This window comes from Lipotes vexillifer, unplaced genomic scaffold, assembly GCF_000442215.2.
Source record: "Lipotes vexillifer unplaced genomic scaffold, Lipotes_vexillifer_v1.1 scaffold1124, whole genome shotgun sequence".
NCBI lineage: Eukaryota > Metazoa > Chordata > Mammalia > Artiodactyla > Lipotidae > Lipotes > Lipotes vexillifer.
The window spans coordinates 320,838-342,645 of record NW_006774211.1 but is presented as its reverse complement, the minus strand read 5'-3'; the positions used below and the strand labels follow the sequence as shown (position 1 = coordinate 342,645).

At 42.2% G+C, this 21,808-nt stretch overlaps 1 protein-coding gene across 3 annotated transcripts in view; it reads left to right on the top strand.

Annotated features, from left to right (window-relative positions):
• SNCAIP (synuclein alpha interacting protein) overlaps positions 1-21,808 on the top strand; it is a 156,678-nt gene that overhangs the window by 54,609 nt on the left and 80,261 nt on the right. For 2 of the 3 annotated variants that reach the window (XM_007449036.1, XM_007449035.1), the window contains exon 2: positions 19,945-20,047. In XM_007449036.1, coding sequence (XP_007449098.1) covers positions 20,019-20,047 — 29 coding nt within the window. In that variant the 5' untranslated portion in view covers positions 19,945-20,018. Of the gene's footprint in view, positions 1-19,944; positions 20,048-21,808 lie in introns of those variants that run through there. The other variant, XM_007449034.1, reaches the window with a different exon arrangement.

The following is a 21,808-nucleotide window of genomic DNA, read 5'->3' as shown; positions in this document are numbered from 1 at the left end:
CGAACCCGTGTCCCCTGCATCGGCAGGCGGACTCTCAACCACTGAGCCACCAGGGAAGCCCTATTCAATAATTTTTTAAATAGTAGCCTTCAGTGGCTCTCCCTAGTGAAAGGAAACACAGAGAATAGTAGTAAAAAGAGGTACATATAAGACATTTGGGTAAGCCTAGAGTTTGAACATGAAATCAGTTTGAACATAAAATCAATCTCAGAAGAACCTGTCATTTGTATTAGTGGTGGGGTTTTTTCCCGTTGGGTTCCTGCCTGCTTTGTTGCCCTCACTGACCCTTGGTCAGTCTTGTTTGGAGTGTTCATGTTGTCAGATGTCCATCTTTTTCTTACTTTCCCCAATTCCCTGTCTGAACTTTTTGGAACTATGAACCCTAAATTTTTTGGAGTTATGACTTTGATTTTATGATACACGTCATTCCCCCAAATGCAGTATGTCCTATATTTATTTTAAAATATAAAAATTTGTTTTGTGGTAAGACTTTTCTACAGTACCAGTGTGGAAAATTTTGGATACCTTTTGTGGCTAAGCTGAAGTTAACTTCTTATAAAAAATCTTTGTTTGGTTCTCTTGTTTCATTCAGTGAGCTTTTTCACTCATTCAACAAATTCTTGAGTGCCTTCCATATGCCAAACTCTGCTGAGCACTGTGGATTATGGTGAACAAGACAAAGGATCTTATTATGGGGGAGGCAGATGTGTGAGCGGATAATAATATTAAGTTATGCTGTGTACACTGAGTGTAATTTGCTCAGAAACTTTGCAGAGAAGGAAGGGACAGGAAATAATCTAAACTCGAAGTCAGGTGTAGGTTTGAATGCTTCCTTAGGAGTTACTTCCTAAGTAACCCCTCAGTTGAGTCTTTAAAGAAAAAGCTTAGGGCTTTCCTGGGGGGACAGTGGTTGAGAGTCTGCCTGCCGATGCAGGGGACACGGGTTCGTGCCCCGGTCCGGGAAGATCCCACATGCCGCGGAGCGGCTGGGCCCGTGAGCCATGGCCGCTGAGCCTGCACGTCCGTAGGCTGTGCCCCGCAACGGGAGAGGCCACAACAGTGAGAGGCCCGCATACTGCAAAAAAAAAAAAAAAAAAAAAAAAAAGAATAAGCTTAAAGAGTAAACAGAGTGAACTAGTCAGGGTCAGGTCAGAGTAAACAGAAACCACTGTAGGTACTTCAAACAGCGGGAAATTAAAATAGGGCACTAGTTACTCTGGTGCTGGAAGAGTTGAGACACCAGACTAAGCACAATAAGGCAATCCTGAGATTAGCAAAAGCTGGAATGCCACTACCACCCCAAGGGCTGAGAGGATAAAGGAAAGAGGTCCATTACCACCCACAAATTAGGGCCTTCTAGCACAATAGAGAGTAATAAGAATGATGCTAGTGGAGCTGATGATATGCAGGAGACACCGCCTGTAGCAGGGCAAGGGTGTGTGTGTGTGAGAAAGAGAGAGGGAGAGAGAGAGAGAGAGAGAGAGTGCTGCCCTCTAATCTGCCCGAATCTGCAGGACCTACCAGGAAGCCAGTCAGCTGGCAACGGTGCTTAAGAAGTCCAGTTACCTGAGAGAGTGGATCTATAGTAAATAGGCAAGTGATTGCACCACTGATTGGTAAATGAATAGCCAAAGGTAGGGGTTTGGATGGTTAGGGGTGGTGGTCATGAGAGGAAAAGGGTGTACACAGAAACATCAGCCTAAGCTGAAACCCGGAACAAGGAACAGCATGGAGTGTGCACAGGATGCCAGTGTCATGTCAGTTTCTGGTGTGAGTCAGACATCAGGAGGAGCTGAACAGTAGGCAGGCACCCCCGGTGAGGGCCTTCATGTGCCTGGTGGAGGAACTGGCTCTCTGCCCTGTGGACTTTGGAAAGCACCAAAGCATTTTCAGTAGGAAAGTGTCAAGGCCATTTTTGTGTTACAAGTTGTGTAGGCTCAGAGAGTGATTTTGAAGAAGCCAAAATGTACCAGTTTCCCTGCCTTTAGTTTTGTCCTTCTCAAATTCATTCAAGCAAGAAACAATGGGAAGCTGTAAGTTAAAAAAATGGTAAGAAGGATGGAAAGGATAAAATTTTACTTGATGGGATGTTTGAATGTGCAGGCGAGGGAGAGGGGATGAGGGAGAGGGGAGGCTCAGGAATAATACCCAAGTCTCTAACCTCAGCCGAGTGGAGGATGATGGTGGTGTTGCCAAGTAAGGTCAAGTTTGAGCTGGGGAGCCTGTGGGCATCCAGGTAGTGATATCAAGGAACAGGTGGATACCTGTACAGGTGACCCCTGTGCAGGGGTCAGTGGTTGAGTGGGACCAAGACCTTTGACCTATAGGGAGGAAAATATTAGACGCTTAAAGGAAAAAGAAAGAATGTCGGACAGGTTCAGGTGTTAGTGGATTTAGTGGTAGGAGCTGATCTTGTTCTAAATAATGTTTAAAGGATAAAGAAGTAGAAAATTGTGGTGGGTTAAGAAGTAAAAGGAGACATGAAAGTGGCAACAGTGAATGTATGTAGATGTCCCTCTTGAGATGTTTGGGCAGAAGTAGAGAAAAGATGGGATGGAATCCAAAGCTGGGATGGGTTTTATTTGTAGGGTTGATGAGACTTGAGGATGTGTGTGGTCAGGTGCAAAAAGCCAGAGATGGGTTTAATCTTTAGAGGATAGAGATGGAGGCCAAGGGGCTCAGGGCTGGAGTCAGGCCTGCAGAAGGTGGGGGGAATTTTCCACAACTGCCTGCCAAGGAACTGAGCTTATGCTGCAAAGACAGTGCGTTTAGAATTCCAGCCTTTGGCAAAGAGCCACGTAGCACCTTCCAGTTACAAGCAGGAAACACCTCTATGACTGTCTTACGATTTTAGGAACCAGTCACAGAAAACTAGCAGTTACATGACACTTTGCAGCCTTCCACCTGGGTTCACGATTTCGTTTGACCTGTGATCACCTTGTTACACACACCTTACATACACCTCACTGTGAGAGTATAAACATATACATGCATACAAACATATATGTGTGTACATATGTGTGTGCTTGTTTATACACACACACACACACACACGTACACACATGGCTGTATATATCTCATTGTCTCTGGGAAACCCCTTATTAGGCATCTGAGGCTCAGAGCAGATATGACCGACAAACCTTTCACAATCCATACATGATTTAACCCAGGTCTTCCAGCTTCGGGTTCCTAGGGACAGACTTTGTCATTCTCATAGATCGGCCTAGAGAGTGTCATGTATAGGTACTGCCCTCTGCTTTACTTCCTGGTTCCCCGGCCTTTCAGCCTCAGACATCCGGGGGCCACTCTTCTTCCAGTGGCAGGTCTTCCCCTTCTGCCCTCCTGTATTCTAATGGAGAGGCTTCCCCAAATTCTGCCCACAAAGCTACCCCATCCTGGGCCCTTCCTTTCCACATACAGCAAGGAAAGACACCACCAGGGCCCTCATACTTGCAGACTTTTTCTTCACGGCCTTGTTGTCAGATTCTCTCAGCTTTCTCTGCTACCACATTTTTTCCAGTTTTGAATCCAGTATTTCTCCCCATTCTCGCTCAAGGCCCTGCCAACCCACTGCTCTTTGGAGCCACATAACCCTAGTGGGCCTCCTGATTCAGTCACGTACGACTGGAACCAGTGGGCAAGTTACTCAGCTTTATTGAAGCTAATAATTCCTCATAGCTTACTGTGAGGATTTCAGGAGAGAATGTGTATGTGAAGGGTCCAGCTCAGTGCCAGGCTTAATCAATCTTAGTTCCCTTTCCCCACCAGAGTGGCCTGAAGCTCTTATTCACATTTCCCAGCACTCAGCACACTAATATAATTAGCAACATTAGTATATCTAAAAGGCAATTACCGTTTAATTGCTCTGGCCCCAGCCAGCCTGAAGTTCCTCTCTATTCACTTCCAATTTGGAGCTAGGGGGTTTTCAGTCCTACCCAGGCCAGTCACAAAATCACTGCCTTAAGAGAGAATTGAAAAAAAACCTTCAGGCAGCCATTGATTACAAGAGAAAAGATTTGGTAATTCCCTCCATTTTGTTATACATAAAAATGCAAATATCAGTTTGTTCCTGGCCAGTGAACAAATCAGACAATTTCAAGCAGCATCTTTCTGTGACTTAGTGAATTATCCTGCTTGGTTAGAGCAGCACTGCTCTCCAGAAGGCGTGCCCTCCCCGATACACGCTATACTGATCATTAAAATAAACTAGTGCCCCCATGTAGATTCACACTTAGAATCAAGTTTCAAGCATCTCTTCTTAAAAGATATTTATTTATATTACATACTCAATTTAAAGGAGTAAATGCCCTTCCCTCAGCCTGCAAGATTTGTTTATCTTAGCGCTACTGTGAGAACTTAATGCCCAAAGGAGGGCAGTGTGTTTTATTTCTTCTCCTCTGACCCAACGTTGCATAAAGTAACAGCAGCCTCTAATCAAGAGGAACCCGAAGTACTTTGAGATTTCGAATCCAAATCTTTACTATTAGAACTGCACACGTGCACTTGAGGAAACCTAGATTGCCTTAAGCCACACGGAAAGCATTTACATCTGTACCACTTTACGTGTGATTGCGAGTTAAAGTAAATTCTAAATAACTTGAGCTGTTTGCGACTTGGAAAACAGCCTGGGCCATATAAATTCTCCCTTAGTTCTTTTTCTGTTAAATCTTATGCCAAAGTAAATGGAAGCCAGGAGAACCTTTGAACGCCTCAGTTCTCAAATGACCCCAGTGAAGTTGGATTGGCAGAACCAAAGTTTAGTTTCCAAAGGAAGAGTTTTTTTCCTTCCTTCTTGAAGTGTACATGTGACAGTTACCTTCCTTGGGGGAGGATGCAGTCCTTGGAGGAGGAGGACGCAGGAGGGCTTCCTGAGTCCCCCTGCCCTGGGCCGTGTTTGTGCCTCTCAGAAATGAGCTTTCTGCCATCGGGAGCTCAGCACTGCCCTTCCTGGGGAGCCTTGGAGTCGGCATCCAGGTTTCTTAGCACCTCTGCTTCACAAGTCAGTCAGCTTCACTTTTCCCCTTCCCTTTCCCTTTCAAAAAGAGTTGTCGAAAGCAAGAGGTCTGGAGTTCAGTGCCATCTCTTCCTGCTGGTTAGGGCAAGTGGCTTAACTTCTCCAAGCTTCAGTTTCCTTTCCTGTGAACTGGAGATTAAAAATAGTTCTGCCCACATGGGTCCCTCTCTTCTCTGAGTGTTTTATTCTTGTACTCATGACCACACAGTTTATTATATTACATTGTATTCTTCATGATTTATTGATTATTAGTAAATAATTTATTTAAATGTATCTTATAAGAAATGATATATACGTGTATGTATACATACATGTTACATAATATAATATATATAACATATGTATTATGCATCACTGTGTTCTTACAACTAGACCACGTGCCTCTTGAAAGCAGGGACAGTGGCTTCCACCCCTGTGCATCATCCTTGGAGTCCAGTGCTGTGCTGAGCGCGAGATAGGTTCTCAGTAGACAGCCAGTTGAGGCAGCCTTATGAAGGTTCCTCTTTAGCCATACTGTGCCTTAGTTAACAAAAGTACTATCCATCAGTCAAGCCAACATTCAGAAAAATTAATTTTACTCCCCTTATATTTTAATGTGTGCTGTTTTTCTAGTATATAAATAACCCTGAAGGAAAAGAGTGACATTTATATTTTACACTTTTGCTCTAATGCAAAGAAACATATTACATGTTTGCTAATCCTTTGAAAAACAAACGTTTATGTAAGCCTTTAGAGAGGGAAGTTTACAAAATGGTTTTTACCCTTAGCCGTCAGCTCTAAGTCAGTAGTATTTGCCACAAATTGTTACTATTAAGGCATGTTTAAGAAATAGCATCACATTATTTCTTAATTCATTACCCCGAGTTCAATCTCACATTAAGGTGGGCTGTATGTTGTCTGCTATTTAGGGTTGTGTTTCACTCATCTACCCACTCACTCCAGGCAGTCACTGTGCCTCTGCTTAAACATAGTCAGGAATGGGGGTCTCACTACTGCTGGGAACAGCCCTTTTTTGTTTCAAGTAAGGCATCTTGAACTGGTGTACAGAATGTTTAAAGATCTTTCTGAGATGCAGAAGTGTAAATGCCCATATGGGTATTAATATTATTGAAGGAGAATGGAGAAGACTAATTGCTAACCAAAAATCTGCGTGACTTGTGTATTATAAACCCGAGAAAACTCTTCTCAAGAGGAGCGTATTATAGGCTCTATGGCCTATACAATTGGGTGTACCAATTGTAAATGATTGGGGAAAGATGGAGAACAGTCAACAAAAAAACCCACAATCTCCACAGCGTGGACAGGCAGTAGTTTCAGAATCACTCATGCCTGGCTTTGATTCCTGTCTCCATTACTTGGCAGCTTTGAGCAAGTTACTTTTGTCTCTGGTCTTTTCTCATCAGTGACATAAAAATGATATTAAGGATTAAATGAGGTTACATTTATTAAAGCAAAACACCAACACAATGTCTGGTTCAAACTGGTGTTAAACAGTAACCAGTATGAGCATTATTATTGTGTTATCACTATATTATTATTACTGTTATTAGTATAAACTCAGGGGTGCCTATTTGACTGACTGCAGTTGACAGTCAGGCAATGGATGTTTCTTAGGGAAGAAAAATGTGGTGTGGGGACTCTGAGTTGGCTACCTGTCTTAAGAGGCAACTGGGGATAAGGGGTTTAATAGGAAGTGTCAGCCCCCAAACTCCACCTCCCCTCAGTGCAATTGCAAGGTCCAGCTATCCTACTTGTTAACACTGCTGTAAACCTCTTACACATACCCTTATTAAAAGGGCTGGTGGGTACCTAATACTGATCTCATCCTTACGTAGGTAAAATACCAGCTAATTTCTTATCACTCTAATCTGTATTTTTTGGTCAGGCCAGTATTGTCCAATTAAAACAACTCTTCCCCCACCAAAAGCCCTGAGGTGCAGCGTTTGGTAATTTCCACGGTATAAGTACTCTCAGCATACCCAATTTCAAGCTTCCAACGTGCAGTCACTGAGCACAGAGTTGGGAAGAGATGTGCACAGTCGCTCAAGTCAGGGCAAGCTGGCTCCAAAGCACCACTGGGTCAGCGTGAAGCATGTGTTGTGACAGTACAGGATACGATGATTGACAGAGAAACTTACAAACAAATAGAGTAGAGGGAAAATTGTTTGTCTTCAGAATGGGCAACAGAATTCATCCAGAAAGCGATTACTTGAGCAGCATGTTTTAATGACGTATTTCTGTCCTTACTCTGTACTCTGCAGTCATACTTAGGACAGAAATCTTTTCTTAGCCTCTTGTGCCCAGTTGGAGGTTGGATGGGGTCTCCCTAATGACTTCCAAATTATCAGACTGTTTCTTTAACCAGTAGTTTAAAGATTTGGTCTTGGATGTAATGCCCATGTTTATAAAATGTCTTCCTTCCTCCCTTTTCCCTCCCTTCCTTCCTTCCTTCTTTCCTTCCTCCCTCTCTCCCTCCCTGTCTTCTTTATTCCCTTCCCTGTGGCAGCACAGTATTTTCTGTCATCTCTTTTGTAATCCTAACCCCAAGAGATCATCAGAACAGGTCATAGTATATCTGCTTTGCAAAAATGGTAGAGGAATTAGAAAACTGCTATACTTCATAAATCTCTATCATGTTATTAATGTCAAAATATATAATTTTGACATTAAATAACATCATATATAATAACAAAATATAATAACAAAGTATGTAATTTTGTTATTTGGAAATCTTCATTGTTATTCAGACACCCTCACTTCTTTAATATTTTTTATGAGTGGAGAGGGTCATTTCAGCCTCTGGCTACCTTTCTTTTGCTGTCACAAATTGAATTTTGTTCTCTCCCTCATTACAGTGCTATAAATACATTTCTGAGAACTTTTAATGAAGTGATGATACCTAGCACTTTCTCATTATAGTTATATCCCCAGAGATGATAAAACAGAATCCTCTTGAGAAGCTGTTTTGTTTCCAGCAGCTCAGCACTGGAGCAAGCAGAATTCTGTTACAGACAGTCTCCAAACTCTTAGGGTTAGGGTTGTGTCACCGTAGTGAATTAGAAAAACCCAGGTCTTCTCACTAAAGACTTCTTAAAAGTTTTTCAAGTGCCTAATGACTCAAACTGAAGACAACGTCTGAGCTCACTGATTTGCCATTTACCATGAAGCCCTCTGCAGATGTGCTTGAGATCATTGCTTGCCCCCTTCTAATCCTTGTGAGCTTTGTTGGAAACGTGTGTTTATTTTATTCTACAAGGAAATGTATGACTGGGCGTTTAGAGACATCCTTTCGTCTGATTTTCCGTCTTATATTTGTCCACCTCATTAAAAACTTGGTGGTGAATGTCATAAAAATAGTTTATTCTTCTGGTTTCAAGTCAGATTCAGCTGGCTGCAAAGTCCTACACTTCATGGCAGCCCTCACGACTTCCTGGCCATCTAGTTCATGTTACACTTTGCATTGCTCTACCACCAGAAGCTTTACCAGACTGTCCAGCCCTTTAGTGAGCCTCCAAGCCCGGACCATCAGAAGCATTCCTTGAAGGTGGTTTCTGCACTTTGGATGGCTGGCATGGCAGTGTACCTCCCAGTTTTACCTTATACTAGAAAATCAGAATACCTGAATGCAGGAAATGACACAGACCCCTTGTCTACTAACAGGATTCACATGGATTGCCTAATCGACTTTGGAAACAAGCAAGTAGAGTTTTACTATGGGAAAGTATTTTGGGTTCTGATTGATAATCTTCCTTTAGCCGTCTTAGTCTTTGTCTGTTTCTGGATGTCTTTTCTGCTTTCGGAAAGAAAGATGACATGTGGTGACATCTGGATTGGAGATGGTGATTCAGAAATTGAAATCCTAAGAGGGGCCAAGTTTAGTATTTTATTAATGTGGCTGATCACTGCACTCTGGATTTCTCACTTTGTCTTAGTCTATTTCTTGAAAGACTTGGCAGCCTGTGCCCTTTCTCCAGCTGTTCTCACAGCCCTCTCTTCAGGCTCCTCTGCTCTCAGTCCTTTCCTGCTTCTGTTGGTGAATTACAAAATGAAGTTGGTGTCCTTCTGTGGTGCCAAAGAGGAAAAACCCACACCACAGCCTGCAAATGTTATTCTCTCTCCATATGCTTACTGGGAAAAAAACTCTGTTTTAGTCTTTGGGAAACAGACCCTATCAATGGAAGGTTCAGCTGACGTCCCCATAGGCCTCATCAATAGATATTATAGTTTCTGAAAGAGGGACTAGAAGATTGACACCTCCTCAAACAAAAAACTTCTGAGGGAAGCTGTGCAAGAAGAAGATATATGAACACAAGGTTATTGTAAGTGGAAGAAAAAATAGTCGTCTCAATGTTTGTTATTCTAGACAATACCACAGTTTTTAGTGTAGAAATTGTTGACTGACTCAACAGTGATCACAGTCTGGAAGTGAACTCAACAAACAATTGATTAAGTATTTACTCTGTGTAAGATACTGTGTTAAAAAAATAGCATATTGTGGAAACTGAGGATCACACGTCCCAGCTGAATTCCTAAAGGTACTTAACAGTAATCTTGTGTTTTCATCTTATGTTTTTCTTGAAATGCTTTGACACATATTGGAAATGTATTAGTTAAGTATGCAATGTTCAGTTTTTGCACTGTCAATTGTGGTACCTCATCTAAGCCAGAAATAGATTTTGATCATTTTCCTTCCTCTAAGTATCTTTAGTAAATTCGGGCTAGATAAAAGAATTGGATGAAAGAATTAGTGCTTGCCAAATCATACCTGTGTGTATGTACAGATGTGCAAATATTTGGTTACTACAGACATTTAGCCTACGCTTCTTACTTAATCACCTAAATATCAAGCTATACTCCTTTTCAGAAAAAAAGGGATATTTATTTTACAAAGAGTTTGTTTCCTGTTTTGGTTATTAAATTGGTACATTTTAATTGGAAGAATTGATAAAATATCCATAATAATCTGTTTTCTGAATTTGGTTTTAATAAAAATAAGCACATTATAATTATAATTTAAAACACAAGACCAGGATTTTATTTTTTACAGTTAGCCAGTGTAGCTATTTGAACTGCTTCAAATTCAATGATTAATAATTTTAAATATCTTATGATGCATACATGTTGTATAAGCATTGAATTTTTAAGCTAATTCTTATTCAATTCTTGTATTTTTTCATTTTCCTTTTATTAGTAGACATAGGATTTACTATATTGTAGTTCTAGTGAGTGGATATTCCTAAATAGAGATTCTTGCTCTGAAAAGGCTGCATCTAAAATTATAAACCTGGATCTCATTAACAGGAGAAACTTAGAACATCTTTGTTGCCATGAAGTGCTACCGAAAAGGGAATTTTTAAAGTAACCAAGGCCTAAATTTTGTAGGGTTTGGTAGACCAATGTCTGTCCCTTGTATAGCACTGGGAATTAAAATACACACACACACACACGCACACGCACACACACAGACTTAAGACCTTCTGAGGTTTCTGGGTGGTCTTCATGGGAAATGCTTAGTTGAGTCCACTGAGGAAGTTTAATCAGAAGGGCACTAGGCATGGATCCTGTATAATGAAGTTAACATCTGTGGAGATGGAGGATGTGGGGAAGAGGTCACCATCTTTTAATTAAGTGCAGATGTAGCCAGGGCTGGGATCAGCCATTGATTTTAGGTAGTAGTTCTCAAATGGGGTTCTGGGACCAGCAGAATCAGTATCATCTGGGAACTTGTTAGACATGTAAATTCTCAGGCCGCAACCCAGACCTACTGAACCAGAAACTCTCGGGGTTGGACCCAGCAATTTGTTTCAATAAGCCTTCTGGTTGATTCTTTTGCAGGCTGAACTTTGAGAACCACTGGTCTAGGGTTACTCAGAAGTTTAATGCTCACAAACGATGAGAGGTGTGAGAACGAAGCCAAGATAACTGACTCCTGATGTAGTCTTTAATGCTCCCATGCACAGTGCTGTTTTGTCTACTTCTGTCTAAAATGAGAATCAGGATTGTCATCTGTGCTGCATACATTCTCAATAATAATTGCCAAACAAATCCACTGTAGAAATCAAGCAATCTTTGCAAAATCAAGAGTAAAGCATGACCACTTCAGGTGCGCCAAAAATCTGGAACTTGGATTTGGAGAGTTTCCGGTACATAACCGGGTAAGGGATCCAGTTCCATAGTTCCTTTCCAGAAGCCAGTGCAGGACATGGTTGGCATACGCCCAGGCTCAACTTCCCAGTGCTAAAAATGTTTCCTTTTCCTTCCCAGATATTTTCTTTTTGCTTGGGCCTCATTAGGTCATAGATTTGTCCTTGTGGAATTGATGAGTTTTCATCTACAACAGAGAGTAAATTGTATTCTCACTGAATGAACAACATTCCAGTTCGCTTTTAAAAATTATTCTGCCTTTAACTCTCTGGCTCTCTCTCTCTCTTTTCCTCTCCCTTAACCTCCATATTTCATTCATATACCTGGTGGGATCAGGATGGCAGATGAAATAGGACAAAGGAAGTTCAACAAAGTTTGTCATGGTAGCACCTTGGAGAGGGGTCAGAGTTGGTCAGGACGGTCCTGAGGTCCTGGATCAGGACTGCACAGAATCTCTGACTTAGAAGGTCATCTGTTCCTCCTTTCCAATGCAGGATTCTCATCTTTCTCCCTCAGAATATCTCTCCAAACCTCTAAAGGAAGAGTTTCTTGCTGGGGTGGTTGTGATCTTATCAAGGAGCCCATTCCATTTATGCCATTATTAAGAAGTATTTGCTGAGACTGGCATCCCTGAAACTTCCTCCAAAAAGTTTCCTACCCTTGAAGGCAAATCCTCCTTTTACCCGATGGCTTTTTAGATTCTTAGAGAGAGAGGAGTGCTTTTCTCCAAGTTAGATATTTCCTTAGCTATGTCACATGAGGCAGAGTTTGCCAGCCACTGGCTGTCTTGACTTCCTTGCTCTGTCTTGGCATATTCTGGTTTGCCTGTGGCCTTCTTAAGTCGAGGCATCCAGAACTGAACACAATACGTATTTCCTTGTATTTACATGTGTTTATATTTTTCTTCTATTCTACATTCTTTTATCTTCTTTTGTTCAGGTACTGTGAGCATGGATTCTTCCCTTCCTCTTCCAAAAAGAATTTTAAATATTAAACTCAGTTTAAATCACTCACACACACACACACACACACACACACACACACACACACACACAAATACAAATTTAAAAGTACCTTTGCCTCAGGGCTTAAAAACTAAGGTCCTTTCAGGCTCTAAAGTTCTGGTATAAGTTAGTTCATTCTCAGTGACAGATTTTAGAAATAATGAAATAACCCCAAATCATTTGCAAGAATTTTAAACTACAAGCTAGGGCTCACAACTAAAAACACCATTATTTTAAACCAAATATAGTTCAATTTTTTGAAAAACTACAAAAAGACCAACCTTTATAGGGTTTTGTCAGAACAATCCTGATCTCTAGAATGAGGCTTCCTAGTACAGTGGTATTTTACTTGCCTTTTCAACAAGACATAAGGAAAGATGGTCATAATCAAATTTTCTTTGAAGATGAAGTTGAGGTATTAAATCAATTGACTGTGGAATACAATGCTTTATTGGCCAGTTCAGGGACACCTGTGGATAAGGTATGTTAGGTTCACAAAGGTCTATACACTTTTCTTTAATGATCCTCATGCCTATACCATTCTCTTTAGACTCTGCTGGAGAGGGGAAAGAGTAATTTGGAATTATGGTCTGTGAACACCCAAAGCAGTACAATTCAGGACTGAGGACGCCTATGGAATTCTGGCCTAGATGGTTCGGGGCCACGGCCATGTTTCAGAACAGTCTAGGGGGTAAATCAGAAGAGCTCTGGACTTGCTATCGTGAAGTGGTTTGTCTGAGCTGGCTTTGCCCCTATTTAGGAGTACATAACCTTGGCCGACACATTCCTGAGTTCTGCTGTCTTCAAAATAGGAAAGATATGATTGCAAACTGCCTCCCTCTGCCTCCCTCTCACAGAGTTGTACTCAAGAAAGGTAAAAAAAATATTTAAGGTGATTTGAAAAAAATAAAATGTTTGATATAGGCGAAGTGTTACCTTACCCCTGCAGTTTTGGCAAGCTGAAATAAGGGAGCAAGACAGACGTATCACCAGAAGCCCTGTGTGTGAGGTGATCACAGAACCTCACTGAGCCTTGGTTTCCTTACCTCCATAAAGGAGATTGTAAAGATATTTGTCTCCCAGTCTTTGTGAGACACACAGGAGAGAATACGCGTAAAGGTGCCCAGACCTAGCCCCTGCTAAGAAGTTTTGCTTCACAAATGTTTGTGAACATTCAAACAGGAAATGCAGCTCCCCTTGCCCCCAAGCTGGAGCAAGCTCAATATATCACTGTACATTGAAGTCTCCTGTTTGATAGCAAATACTCGCTTGTACTTTCTCCAAACATGCCAGAAAATTTGGTATTCCAACAAGTGCTCTGTTTACACTCTGGCTTTGGAAATACCTTCCTGACTTCTGTGCTTACCCATCCACCCTGGCCATCACCCTTTAAGACCCCTTTTTTGAAGCAAAAACAGCAGCAGGTGTTAAATCAATGTTACCCATTCTTCTGGAAATCCTGCTTCAGAATTCTCCCCTCCAGGCCTTTGCCCGTGCTGTAACTCTACCTAGAACACTTCGCCCTGCCCCTTTGACTCCCTCACCATTTGTATCCTCACCCTTCAGCTTTCAGCTTAGACCTCACCTGTACCAGTCACACTTCCCTCATCTCCAAGGTCTAGGTTAAGTGACTCAGGTCCCTGTGTATTTATTTGTCTCAGCAGGGACAAAATTGAATTCCTAGAAAATTGAATTCCTAGAAAACATACATTGTATCTTTTATTATTTAAATATTGATTTCATTTTTCTCTTCACGGAGGCATTTTGTTTTAACATCTTTATTGGTGTATAATTGCTTTACACTGTTGTGTTACTTGCTGCTGTATAGCAAAGTGAGTCAGCTATCCATATACATATATCCCCATATCCCCTCCCTCTTGCATCTCCCTCCCACCCTCCCTATCTCACCCCTCTAGGTAGGACCACAGTATATTGTAATGGCTTGTTTTCTTGTCTATTTCCCCCTTGTACTGAAGGCCACATACTGGCGTGGAGAGTAGTGTTGATCTTACCCAGCATGTACATGCGGGAATATTCCATAAATGAAGAAGGGGATGAAATCTACACAGCTTGTGCTTTTCCCTTTTCTCTTCATATGTACTTCTTGGCTGTCCTTCAGTTACCTCTTTCCAGTAGAAATTTCTTGCCTCTATCATTTTTCTGCTTCAAGACTAGGCATTTAGTGACTGCCATGCTTCTGGCCACTGTTGAATCAAAGAGTGAAAGAAACTGAGTCCAACATTTGGAATGAGTTGCTTTTTTGCCAGCCAAGCTACTGAGCCAACTGGGGACAACATTTCATATATTCCACTTTTTTCCACCCAAGCCTTCCAGTATGTAGTTTGTGATTTTTTTTTTTTTTTTGAACTCTTGTTATATGAAAGAAAGTTCGGTATCTATGTGTAGGCTTTCAAACTGAAAATGTATCCCAGTACAAATTTGGCCAAGTGTGTGTGTGAGGGTGTAGGCAGCTGCTGTGTTTTCCCAAGTATTGGTGAATTAAAGAGTAAAGAAAGAAGTTGTAATGCAAATCAACCGAGGTTACCTCATCACCGAATGTACCCTGCTCATTTATTTTGACAAGCCCAACTTACTTTTAATTACCAGGCCTCCTAGTACACTGGTAAATGTAGCAATAGTGACTTTGGCAGAAAAGGAGAAATCTGTGTAACATGAGCCTTCAGAATGAGTCCATGCTGACTCTTTATAAATTGGAGTGAGGCAATTCATTTTAAGAAGAATTTCAGTAGAGCAATTTATGTGATCTGTGACTGTAGTTACAAATCAGTGAGCCTTTTATGAGCCAAGCACACCAGACTGTGTACATTAAATGAGGGTAGTTTCTCAAAGAAATTTTGTCGGCCACTCCAAGCTATTACCCAACAGATTTTTGTAAGTCTTCATTTGGAATTATTTTCAGAGTCAGTTTTCAAGTCACTATAAAAAAAATTTTAAATGTCACCTGAAAATCCTAATACTAGAGGGGGGAGGCTATTTTTTAAATCGATGCCTACTTTTTATTATTCAGTTGGACTCCTAGTTACTTGGAGCTTTTTCCTAAATTGAATCTTCTCTTGAAGGAAGCAGTTGGGCCATCACTGAGGTCACCCATGAGAAGGTGACATGGTGTTGATAGACCTATTAGGGCCAGAGCCTCTACTGTACATTTTAATAGGCACTAGAGGGACTTCTGTTCTTGGCAATTTATCAAAACTCTGTGAGAGTAGGAAAAATCCTACAGGCATTATGCACAGTTGACGCTCGTTACTTCTTTTTTTTTTTTTTTTTTTTTTTTTCAGTGCGCGGGCCTTTCACTGTTGTGGCCTCTCCCGTTGCGGAGCACAGGCTCCGGACGCGCAGGCTCAGCGGCCATGGCTCACGGGCCCAGCCGCTCTGCGGCATGTGGGATCTTCCCAGACCGGGGCACGAACCCGTGTCCCCTGCATCAGCAGGCGGACTCTCAACCACTGCGCCACCAGGGAAGCCCAACGCTCGTTACTTCTTTGGTCTTTTCCTGCTCTAGCTGACCTCAATTTGGAGTTTGGGTAAAGTTTCTCCCAGTGCCTTGGACACATCAAGAGAAGGGGTGTGATGTGTCACCAATAGCTTCTACAAGGCATTTGGGTCCTAGCCACCTAGCCCTGTGTCCTCACATTCTAATATTTGTATTCTTTCCCTCCCTATAATTTTTCTGACCCAAAGTAGTAGAGCTAATCCATTGGAAAATGTTTCTTTCCTTTCCCTTTCTCCGCTTTCCCACCTCCTGCCCAATCTCTACCTTCGCCTCTCCCCGCACTTAAAAACAGCTTAAACGCATAACATACCTACTTCAGTGCATAACAAATTAAAACTTGCCAATGTCAATGAAGAGAAATTAAAAGCCCAGTTGAGCTTGAAATGGAATGATTTCAACCAGTCAACAGTACCTGAGGTGGTCAGCTCTTGTAAGAGGTGTGCTGAGGGGAGAGGTGTGGCAATACGGGAGAGAGTCCTCGGAGAACCTGGGACCAATGACTGCCAGCTTGCAGGCACAGGGCTGGTGGGATGCGGGTGCAGTACAAATTTATAAATGACTGCGCTCTGAGGTCCCAGAGGGGTCCAGGGCAACCATGATGTGTAGCAGTAAAAATCTCATGTAGAGGCTTTTAAGCTGGACTGCCCTTTCTGGGGAAGCTGAAAAATATTTTCCACTGAGGTGTCAACCCACTGTCACCGGCCTTGAGCAGGGTTGGCCTTCTCACATCCAAGCTGCCGGGCTGGCCACATGGAGGATGGTCTCGGTCTTTTTCTGGGCTTGTCATTGGCACAGCTTCCGCCCTCCCCCCAGTCACAGTAGTGGAGTGGCACCGTGTAACTGCACAACGCCAATGACAACAAGGCAAGGACCTCTTCTTCCTCAGGCTGTAAAGTGAAGGAAATGTAATCCCCGCCTCGTAGCATTTTATTATGTTTGTGAAGGTTTTCTTTTTCTCATACTAAGAGATAAAATGGAGGTTGTAGAAAAGCACAAATTGTAACATGCTGGTAGTTTACTGGTAAGAAATTTCGTTTTACTGCTGTTGTGGTATGAGAATTTAAAACAATTGTAGAATACAAATTCAACGTTAGAATACAAATGAAGGAAATAGCGTTTGGCAGAAGGCACCAATAAGGAAAGGGAGGAGGATGGCACTTCATGTTTCATACTGGATTCCTTTGAAGGGTCAAAGACTCAAATGCCCCCAGAGCCAGGCAGGATGTGTGGATGAGGAGAGCCAATGGGGGGTGGGAGTGGGGGGGAGCTGGGGAGCACACGCCCCATAGACAGGGCAGCTGCAGCTCAGCTATAGCCAATTGTTATCATGGGGAATGCAGACCTGTGCCCCCAGAGCTCCAGATATATTTTAAGTGAAGCCAGAAATCTAGAATCTTATGTGAAAGCACCAAAGGGCTACAAGTTGGCAACAGAGTCAATTTTTTGGAAACACTGCTAGGGCCAAACACATCACGTCTGTGGACCAGACTTGGCCCCTGGGCCTCTGGTCTGTGCCCTCTGTAGCTGTGCATTCCATCGGTGCCTGTGTGTCAGTCAGAAACGGGGGCTCGCTGGGTCCCACTCGCTGGGTCCCACTGGGTGTGTGGGGTGAGGCAGTGCCTGACGAGCACAATGAGAAAAGCACCCACAGCCCAGCTCAGTTTCCTTATCATGTTGGATTATTTGCAGCAGCTACTCTAAACCTGACCTCATCCCCTCCAGTCACATCCCAATTCCTCAGAAGGGAGTGCTCGAGGGTGCTATGTGCTCAGTGGAAGGGCAGATGGGGAAGGAAGAGGCAATATAATGATCCCTGGGACAACCATGGACTCCCCCTCCAGTGAAAAGAAGCAATTGATGTTGGGAATGTGGCCAGGATTGGTTAACCACAGGGATTTCTGTACCTTATAAACGAGGATGTAATACTTGCCAAGTGGCACCTTGAAAGAAAGAAGCATTGAAACTAGACAAAAGGAATTGTGTTGTAGATAGAATAGGGCATGTTAAAGGAGATGGCCACATATGGGAGTCCATTGGGAAGTAAAGGAGAATCCTGTGTGCCTTGGACCACTTAGTCTGAGGCAGGACCATCCAACCCACTGAGATAAATATGACCTTCCTATCATGGGCTGGCACTGCTGTAACTCTTATATGCTGTTCTGTAGAATAAACAATCTCACTACCAACCTCCAAATCCAAATATAAAGATTCTGTGCCTTGGTGTCATGATTTATATTATCCACTGGATATGTTCCATTAGAATGTCTGTGCTCAAAGGGAAATTGCTCTTCATGTTCTTAAACACACCTCAAGCAGGGACTCAACGATTACTTGTTAATATGCTTAGTTAAGATGTGTCCATTTGCATTTTGTATTTAGTCTTGTATTTCCATATATTTAGAGATCCGCTTGGTCCCCAGCTTTGACTCATGTTTTTCTACTTCGTCTCATGTTTCCATGTTTGTGGTGATACTGCGCTTGTCTGTACCCCATCCTGACACCCAGAATCATCTTTGTGTTCACCAAAGCCTTGGGAACAGTCTGTAAATCAACAGTTCATTGTGGAGTACAGATTTAGTGAAAAGAAATTGGATTGGAAGAAAGTCTGTTAGTTGACAAGTTGGAATCCAGAGTCTGGATTGTCTCAGAATCCACCAGAATGGAAGAGAAAGTTATTTTGAGTAATTTGCAAGTATGAGTGTGCATGTTTTTCTCTGAAAAGCTTTGTGAGGCTTAGAGGAAAAGTGATATATTTTTGCACCAAGAAGTTTGTTTAAGAACCAATTTTTATATTTCTATAAATAATAAAATTTAATTTAGGTATCAAATACAAATTGGTTTTCTTTTTATTTTAAACTTTACTGTGATTTCAGAAGAACATTTAATATTTATTCTAAATGGATAATCACATTTGTACATGGTAGTAGCATCCTAATTCTTTTTTGGATCAACTCCGTATCCACTATAATTAAAAATATGTAAAAATGGTATATGCATGTGGGAAGGGAAGGAAGGGAAGCACTGAAAATTGAGTCAAGTCATGGGTTTGAGGTATGGAACGGAGAGTGGTTCCCCCCTTTGCCGCAATTATGCTATTTTTGTAAATTTTTTAAAAACCTCAAAATGAGAAATCAGTGCCTTCAGAGTTAGTTTCCTTTTAAAAACTAGGTATTTTTACATTCTTGATCTTATATCGATAAGCTCATTTTCATCAGCCTAGATTTATTTTCCCTTTCCAATAATGTACTCCTTACTCTTTGGCAAGGTACGCCTTCCTCTTTGGCAAGGTACCCCTTCATTAGAGATCCGAAAGAGAAAAAAATAAATTATTTCGGATACTCAAGTCTGAGTACATAAGACAGTTTTCATAATAAGAAAGACAAGTTACGGGAAATGGAATCTTTTTCGATATCTGAGAGTTTGCTCTGCGGAAGATAACTGCACCCCAAGGCACTGCCAGGAGATCTATATTTCTGTTCCTGACATCTGTAGGTACCACTGCCACTGCCAATGGTGATGAGGATAAGTGATGGGAAAATGAACTGGGAGGTGATATATCTTCCTTGACAGATTTAAAGAATTGCCACAGGCAGCCCCAAGGCAAGTGCTGACAGGACATTCTGGCGCCTGTGTCGGGTCACTCTGGCATCGGCAGGCAAAGCTGTTAGAAGCAGGGGGCGATGCAATAACTCTGTGGTTTAAATCTCTACTTAGATCCTTTTTTTGAGGGGGTGAACTGGAGGTTGTACTACAAATTCTGAAATATCCATTATTGTTGGTAAGTTAGTATCTGCCTTGTCCTTGTGTTATTACCGTGGAGATCCAGTATTCATTACTCCATGCCCAGGATCCAAAGATATGCCCACATAAACATTTGAATATGGTTGTCCTAAGATATCAAGGTTTGCTCCTCATCCTCGAAGCCCCTGCATTCACCCAAGGTGTAGTGGTAGATGTGGGCTGGGTCAATCTTATTGATCACAAGGGGAGAATCTGACCTGAGTTACTGCTCTGGCAAAGACAAACAGGCACAAATGCAGTACAGCGAAGGACCATGGCTGCTCCCTAGGGAGCCTCCTGGGGAGCCTGGAGGAGCTGTACTTACTGCTTCTGGAGAGCCAAGCGGGGGACATTCAAAGGGAGGAAGTGTGCTCGAAGGCAGCCCTTGCACCCAGTGACTTTTCTCACTTTGTCTAAATATAAATGTGATTTTTGGTTATAAAACAGCTAACCGTTTTGCTTTTCTTTTGTGCTTCTGTCGGGTCCAGGACTTTATAAGGATTTGACCTTACTCAAAATGTGCAAAGAAGAATGATGGAAGCCCCTGAATACCTTGATTTGGATGAAATTGACTTCAGTGATGACATCTCTGTAAGTATTGCTACTTGCAAGCAATGCTTTCAGGAGATTCTGCCTTCATCTATATGGGCTCCTTTCTCTGTTGTAGTCTGTATATCCTAAACTCTTCCAACCACGTTTAGAAATTGACAGCAAAAATCCTGCGGTGGCAGACAAAGTGTGGCTTGGGGGCCTCCTGGACCAGGAGTGAATCCCACTTAATTTTGTGTGAGCTTGGGTAAGACATTTAACCTCACTGGGCCTCCCCTTCCTAATCTGTTTCATTGTTGTCAAAATTATTCATTGAGTAAATTTATAAAGTGCCTGCATATGGTAGCCACCTTCATAAATTTACTTATGTACATAATTAACCCTATCGATGTTAATCTCTTTTATATGACTGGCTGTGCCACAGCCAGCATGCTGTAGGGTTCACAAGGACACAGACTGAAGGATGGCCAAGTTACTAATTTATGAACAATAAGAGCTTCCAGTCACTGGAGCTTTCAAAACACAGGTTGGACACCTGTGGGTGGGAATACTGAGGAAGAGTCATGTGTTGATAAAGGACAGGACGGGCTGACCACTGAGGCACTGCTTAATACTGTAATGCTGTGGGCTGATGAGCTTCTTAGTTCCCACAACACTCACAGACTTCCTGCTGCCTCCAGCCTAACTCCTGGCAGCTATGAGTGGATGGTCTGCCTGCCCTTTGCTCAGAGCTGCTTGTGACTTACCCTGGGCCACGTGATCTCTTCTGCCAAAGGCCATCCAGCAAACCTACTGGCCTCTCAATCCCTAGCCCAATTGCGTTGACTCTCAAGACTATGTGATGAGAAGGTTGCTGTTTCTGAACTAGCTATGTAACTTTTCTTCCCAGGACCTCCAAGGGTACACTTTCTGACCTTACTTTCCATTGATTTCTCAGTTTTTGGTCACCACTGGCAATTGTCTCAAAAATATAAGCTTTAAGGCGCCGCTGGCAGCAGTGTTATTCTTCTGATTTACTCGTTACCTTGAAGTAAAATATGCATACTCTATGCAAGAATTGGATTCCTGGGATGCGTTTGAAGAATCACCTATTTAATGGATGAATCTTCCTACCTTTCCCTATTTGTGAATTCAGCCTTTCCCTCCTTTCAGCTTCCAGACAACTTTTACTAGTCCTCGTTAAGGCTAATGTGAAGTGAGTGTCATTAAGACTAATGTGAAATGAATGGTATCTCTCTCTCTGTCTCTCTCTCTCTGTCTCTCTCTCTCTCTCTCTCTCTCTCTCTCTCTCTCTCTCTCCCCCTCTCTCTCCCTCCCTCCCTCCCTTTTTAAATCACTGTGCTTGACTTAAATGTGGATCAGAGCATGGTTCTTTTATAACCACTCCCCTCCAGGTATTTTGAGCTGGCTGGGGAAAAGCAAGAAAAGTGAATGATGATGTGAGAGGAGGGGGTTGGGTGGAATGTGTTTCAGAAAGGGGCATATGTTATGATTATCAATTCAGGGTAGCTCTCTGAGCCTTAGTAATGAAGTTGCATTTTAAGAGCACAGGCTTTGAAGGCACCAGTCCGGGCTCCAGCCTCGTTCTGACCTTTGCTGGCTGGAACACAGTAACTTCGTCTCTCTGAGATACCCACCTCATTTTTAAGATTGTTTTGAGGATTGAGTGAAATAATAATATATGGAAAGCACTTATCTTGGCACACAGTAAGTTGCTCTTAAAAATGGTAGCTTTTGTTATTATTTCAATGAATACTACAATAATATTTATATGACCAATGGTGAAGGAAGAACTCTAGGGAA